The following is a 6,751-nucleotide window of genomic DNA, read 5'->3' as shown; positions in this document are numbered from 1 at the left end:
TTTGCGGCGACCCGCCTCATGCCCAAATCATTGGCACGAGAAAATCGATATGTTTAGGTCCTCACCAACTTCTCCAACGGTGACTCGACGATTGGTCAATACCATTTTCTTCATCTGTTGTTGAAGTGCTTGGGTGTCCGGCACGCTTTTCGTCGTTCACCACTATTCGGCCTTCGGAGAACATTTTGCACCACCGATAAACGTTGCTTTGGTCCAGAGTAGCTTCTCCGTACGACACAGTCAACATTCGGAATGTATCCGCGCATTTAATTTCGTTTTTCACACAAAACTTGATACATGTTTTTTGATCCATCTTTTTGAATAGGTAAAAATCGGAGACGAGCCGCAACACGTGCCAGCAAAGCAGCTGTCAACAATTAACTGAACATTCAAAATAGCCGAACTCGTCGGCATGAGTGAGAGACATGAGTACCAACATATCGCCACAAAAAAATCGAATTTCGAATCTACGTAACCTGCATAAATTCAAAATTCGCGATACTTTTTGTACACACCTCGTACATGTTATTAGGGGTGCAAAGGCTTATACGCATTTTCGAAGAAAAATCTTAGCAAATCACAAAACTGCTCCATACTCGTACTTGTGTATTGGTATGCATACTGTATTATACCTACTAATTTTCTATTGTAAAAACTTATGACTGTAGCAATAAAGCCACTCCGCCAAGAATCCATTTAGCTGGCCGTTCACGAGTTCTCAAATTGAAGGTCCAGACGTAGGTGCTGCCGCGCAATCTGGAATGAAAAAAGTAGTTTTTTCATGTATATTCTTTTTTTGTGTGAAGCATGAAACAAGAACAAGTCGGGTATACTGTATACTTGTCTTCAGATTTTGTTATTGAATCCCTTTTAAGTTTAAGTAACTTAACATCATTTCAAAATAAAAGTTAATTTTCTTTTGCGCCGGCAAAGATGAATGCTTGAGGACAATAGGAAAATTATTGTACAACCCTACGATTAAGATATTTGGGGTGTTCAAAGTTCGTTTCGAATTGTGTCTGAAAATGAAGTCGCCTACATTCTTATCATCCCACAGTGGACACTCCTTTCTAGCAGTTGTCGCTAAACTTTACTGGTGTTGCCAGGCATTAATTCTTTGGCATTGATAATATGCCGATGTGAACAAGAATATCTGTAAAATGAACTGTGCTTCCAAAGAGCACTCGAGTTATTAATGAATGATTCAAGTAAGTATTGTTTTCATACTAAACATAGTTACTAATGGTGCTCATTGAAAGGTGATGATGAAAATGAGGAAGACTTTATATTGACGTTTAACATAAATGTTGAGGATACACTTACAAATCGGCGAGCAACTCATTTTTACCTATGTTCCGAAAACACAAAGTGTGCTTGGGCAGATGTCGTCAGGTGCTACGTGTCGAAATCGAGGAATTCAGGTACATTCTACCGCTCGTCAAAGACGACAAATATAAAACGGCAATTGCAGATTGCCATGTTCAGACACGGTTCAAGTGGTGAAAAATTGCAACATTGTATGGAGTGGGAGATGGTAGCACATTAAATATTGTAACATATCGCGTCATATAAACGATAATTCAATCAATCATTTGCAAACTACGCACAGCAATTAAATAATAAAAGAGACACAAACTACTCACTATGGAAATGCACCAAAAAGCTTAAACAGCCAGCTAACCATAATCCACCAATCAAAGTAGGCAATAATGGATGGGCGAAAACCAACATAGAAAAAGCAAACATATTTTCAGATTATCTAGCAAAAATCTTTACACCCAATAGCGACACATCACCAATACTAAATAATGATGGCATAGCCAATGATAATTATGGCGATATAGTACCCATAACTGAAGATGAGATGTGCGCCGAGATACAAAAGTTGAAATCGAAGAAATCTCCCGGGTTTGATTTAATAACTGCCGAAGTCCTCAAACAAGTTCCACGAAACATCATTACTAAGCTAACAAACATAATGAATGCTTGCTTTAAGCTGCAATACTTTCCAATCTATTGGAAAATAGCTGATGTCATCATGATTCTAAAACCAGGAAAGCCTCCAAACGATGTAGCATCATATCGTCCAATTTCACTGTTGCCCATCTTGTCAAAACTGTTGGAAAAATGTTTGATAAAGCGCCTGAGCAATATCATAGACAATAAACAAATAATACCAACACACCAATTTGGATTTCGCGCGCGCCACTCAACTATTGACCAAATTCACAGATTAACTCGTATCATCGAGAACACATTTGAAGAAAAAAATGTCTGTTCGGCTGTATTTCTCGATGTCTCTAAGGCTTTCGATAAAGTATGTCATGCTGGCCTGCTGTGGAAAATAAAGAATGTATTGCCAACAAAATGTTTTAATATCCTAAAAACCTACCTGTCTGAGCGCTATTTTCGCGTCAGGTACGAAGATGAGTTCTCTGAACTGAAAGAAATAAAAGCTGGTGTGCCGCAAGGAAGTGTGCTTGGACCTCTTCTCTATCTACTTTTTACTCACGACTTGCCAAACAGCAGAAATTGCTTTATAGCAACATTTGCTGATGATACTGCAATATTAACCGTCGGAAAGACAGAAATAGAGTCTACTACACAACTGCAGCTTGCTATCAATAAAATATACAATTGGACAGATAAATGGCACATTAAACTGAACGAAACAAAGTCTGTACACATCAACTTTACAAACAAAAAGATCAACTACCTGCCAATATACATTAACAGCATTAAAGTACCATACTCTAATACAGCAAAGTATCTAGGTATGACGCTCGACACGAAACTTAGGTGGAGTGCGCACGTGAAAAAGAAAAGAGAAGAACTGGACCTAAAATTCCAAAATATGCATTGGCTAATGGGTAAGCAATCAGCGTTATCCGCACCCAACAAGATACTGCTTTACAAACAAATTCTCAAACCTGTCTGGACCTATGGGATTCAGCTATGGGGTTGCACCAGCTATAGTAACACAGCGCATATACAAAGATTTCAGACTAAGGCACTCAAGCATGCAGTTTGTGCTCCATGGTATATTAGGACGCAAGATCTAGAACGTGACCTCAATATTGATTCGGTTACGGCAACCATAAAGAAATTTGCAAAGTCGCACGCAGAGCGACTAAGCAAGCATGTGAACAATGAAACCTTGATTCTTAACGATAATACAAAATGGAAGCGAAGGCTCAAACGTAAAAAACCTCTAGATTTAAACTAATTAATAAATAAAAATCAGTTAAAAGTATGAATTGTATTTTGCTGAGGATTAACTCAAATTATTTGTTGTAACAAAACTCCACAAAAATTGCTCGTTAGTATATATTATATATGAAATGTTATACTAGTTGCAATGAAAATACTAATAATAAAAAAAAAAATATATAAACGATAATTGATTTAAAACAGATTTTTGTTTTGACCATTAGAAACGGAGATGAAAGATATCGCAGCAAAGACATTGCATGAGCTACCCGGATGTATTAGTTATGTTGATGGGACTGAAATTAATCTATTAAATTTTGTTGCTCCGCTTCAGTCTATATATTATTAGGTGCCTGTCGTTTTTTGTTCTGAAAAATTGTAATTGTTTAACTCAATTGCCAATTACTAATACATATTTTTTATAATATTTAAAATAATTATTTCTTTACCTAGATTTGTTTGTTTTCACCAGTCATTGCGTTCAAACGTAAATACGGAGAACGTTCTCAATAAAATAAAAATATCTGAATGGTGTTGCCATAAGGGGTTAGGGGTAGTCAAAATTTTCAAAAAATTGGATTTTTTGCATTTTCTTAAAGTATATAATTTTAAAAATATTGTGTGAAAATTTGAAGTGAATTCGATAAATACTTTTCGAGTTATTCAACAATTAACAAAAGGCGCTCGGGCGCTCCGGAACTCGATAGCAAAACTTTAAATGCGTTTTTCTCAAAACTATGTTTATTAAACTGGTGATCACTTCTAACCGCTTGGTAGATCTCAATAAAATGTATACTGCTTTTGAAAAACATAAAAAACTCGTGCCTGATCGAAGGATATTTGTTTTTTTTTTTCAAAAATTTCGATTTTTTTTAAACAATTAAATGGCGTTGTTTTTTTTTCTCGAAAACCTGAAAAATATTTCTTGAGGACGCTATATTGTTAATTTGGAAAAAAAAGCTTCGACCAGGCACAAGATTATCTATTAGTAAAATTAATTTCTCTTCTCCGATTGATTTTAAATGAGTCTCCAAGGACTTGTGATGATCATCGCAAGGGACTTCTGGAGAAATGGGCGATAACTTTTACAATTTTTTTTTTTGAAATTTTGCTAAAGTCAAGTCGAAACCTGATGAATTAATGCTATGTTCTTATTTTTGTAAAATAAAGCAATTGACTAGCAAAAAAAAAGATTGAAAATCATAATTTTTTCGGACCTCTGACTACACTTAATCCTATAATGCAACCTTTCTGCGAGGTTACAAAATGTTGATGCTTAAAAAAACATACCTTTGAGTATGATACAATTTATGGTGCCTACAGTCACCGACGTTATCGTAGTACCTGTTTGTTGCTCGTGAGATACACAAAATTGAGCAAAACTTGAGCCCGTAGAAAACAACTGCTTTGGTTACATATGAACTCAATTTGTCGATTTGTGTGAGTTTGTGTTTGGTTGTATCGACACAATCTTGCCATTGATATTTTTGCATACACACGTTTACACACTTCGCGTTATTAGTTAGAGTTTTTCATTGTTCATTTATCTAGAATTAACCTTATTCAACATGTTTTTTTAAGTTATTTTCTCATAAATTACATTTGTTCTAAGTTTGGCAAAACTGTTTTTTCTTTCATTTACCCACGAACACGCTCTACGATACTACTTAACGGAACGGTGGTAATTTTTCATTTACATGGGGCTCTCATTAGTTTATTCGTAGCTGACACGAAACGTACGTTTACGTTGGTGAGTGTGAGCACTATTAGACGGGAACGTAAGCCAGCTGCTCTAAGAGAACATTGCCGTCTCAATAAAAACGTCAATTGAAGTTAGACCTGAGTACTTTAGTTTGTAAGAAAACCGAGATTTGACTTTTTATCTGGAGGCTCAGATGGGGTAGAAAACTTTTATTTACGTCATCAATACCAAGGAATAGTAATTACATAGTGCGGCCTCGGATAAAGTTCGAAATTTGCTGGGTAGTGTAATAGAAGATATTAAAAAAAAACTCGCAATCCTTATCGTTGCTTTTATTATTTTATGGCTAGAATGGCTAGATCGATTCACTCTCTAACTAGTTTTCCTGACAAGTTTTGCCACGAATTGATTCTTTACGGAGAAATTTCTATTCTTGCCGATTTGACGGTATTTTTCAACAACTCCTCACAATTTAAAAATTAATAATAATTTTCGAAATACTATCATATTGATGCCGACGAGACACTAGTATATTTTAAATGGAAGTCTTCCTAGAAAAAATGTGTGCCTATTTGTATTTGTCTGTGCCACTGTGCACCTATAGTATGGACATAAATTGAGCCTTACCTTGTCTTGTATAGGGGACACTCATAGCTACGTTGCGACTCCTGTTTCTCCTGCACAATAGATTTTATATAAATCACCGGCATAGCGCAAAACAGTTCCTTGGGTGGCAATGGTACAATAGAATTAAGCTGACAATTCCAACTGGCTCCATCCAAGTAGAGAGCATGCACGAGTGCGCCTTCAGCGGGTGGCAATCTGTGTGGGAGAAGAAAATATGCGCATACAAACTGATATAAAAAGTAGACTACTCGAGTAAAGTATGCAGTAATCAGAGCTAAAATTTCAGGAAATACATAATTATGGAAAACTTTTAGCAATTATTTATTTTACATTTCATTTCGTAAGGGATATTCAGATATCGAGTTACTGTGGTGACTAGTCTGGTAAAGTTATTTGTTCCTTGAAACTGTTTATTCTGGCATATTTATTATTTTTTTGTTTGTTTTTATTTTTAGAAAATTTATCCGATACAGAATGGTATTCCTACCGAACTCAGCTTGAAAACCCCCGTAGTAAATTGTTAAGCAGCATGGAATTGAACCACGAATCGTGAAATCGCTCCGTTTTCATAAAGATATAATGGGCCACTTCTCTACTCGCTACGCTTGGGCTTTGCAAACTGGACGAAAAAGTTCATGCAGGGGACTTTTCTTGCTACAATTTTCCGAATGATGTACGCATTTCCAAATTTCAAATTTTTTAAGAGAGATGCTTCCGTCGTGTTCACACACGTTGCAATCGTTAGTTTTTAGTCTACAGTCAACAACAACATTGAGCAGAACGGGAATACAAAGGGTATTGGCAGAGCACGGAGCAACAAATGTTGTTCTGCATGATGGTCTTGCATGCTACCAACATATGCCACTTGCTTGCCGAATAGAAAATACCTAAAAACTACATATAAAAGACGTTCTCAGACCGAGCTTGGCAAAGTCACAATTTGATCTTCGGAATACTTTACAAGTGTAGGATGAGACATGAATATTTTTCCATGGAAAACTGGTTTATTTAAATACTTCCACGGCTGTCTTTATAGTGGCCCATTCTGTCCCCCGAATTTTTCGATATATTTTCGTGAGTTTCGGCATTTATCCCACCACTGGCAACTTTGCTTTCATATTCGAATTTTTAAATCGTCTCTAGAAAATTGTTCTTCTTTTTGATTGGCGCGGAAACCGCTTCCACGATTTTTGCCGGCTTTAACAAAGTGCG

The 6,751-nt window shown here is 36.2% G+C and overlaps 1 protein-coding gene across 1 annotated transcript in view; it reads right to left on the bottom strand.

Annotated features, from left to right (window-relative positions):
• Positions 1-656: 656 nt before the first annotated feature.
• LOC129236423 (dynein beta chain, ciliary) overlaps positions 657-6,751 on the bottom strand; it is a 120,021-nt gene continuing 113,926 nt past the window's right edge. Inside the window, 2 exon segments of the mRNA XM_054870813.1 lie at positions 657-756; positions 5,540-5,734. Coding sequence (XP_054726788.1) covers positions 657-756; positions 5,540-5,734 — 295 coding nt within the window.

The sequence above is a fragment of the Anastrepha obliqua genome, chromosome 1 (genome assembly GCF_027943255.1).
Source record: "Anastrepha obliqua isolate idAnaObli1 chromosome 1, idAnaObli1_1.0, whole genome shotgun sequence".
Lineage (NCBI taxonomy): Eukaryota > Metazoa > Arthropoda > Insecta > Diptera > Tephritidae > Anastrepha > Anastrepha obliqua.
Note: the sequence above shows the minus strand (reverse complement) of the source record. Positions and strands in the feature narration are given on the sequence as shown.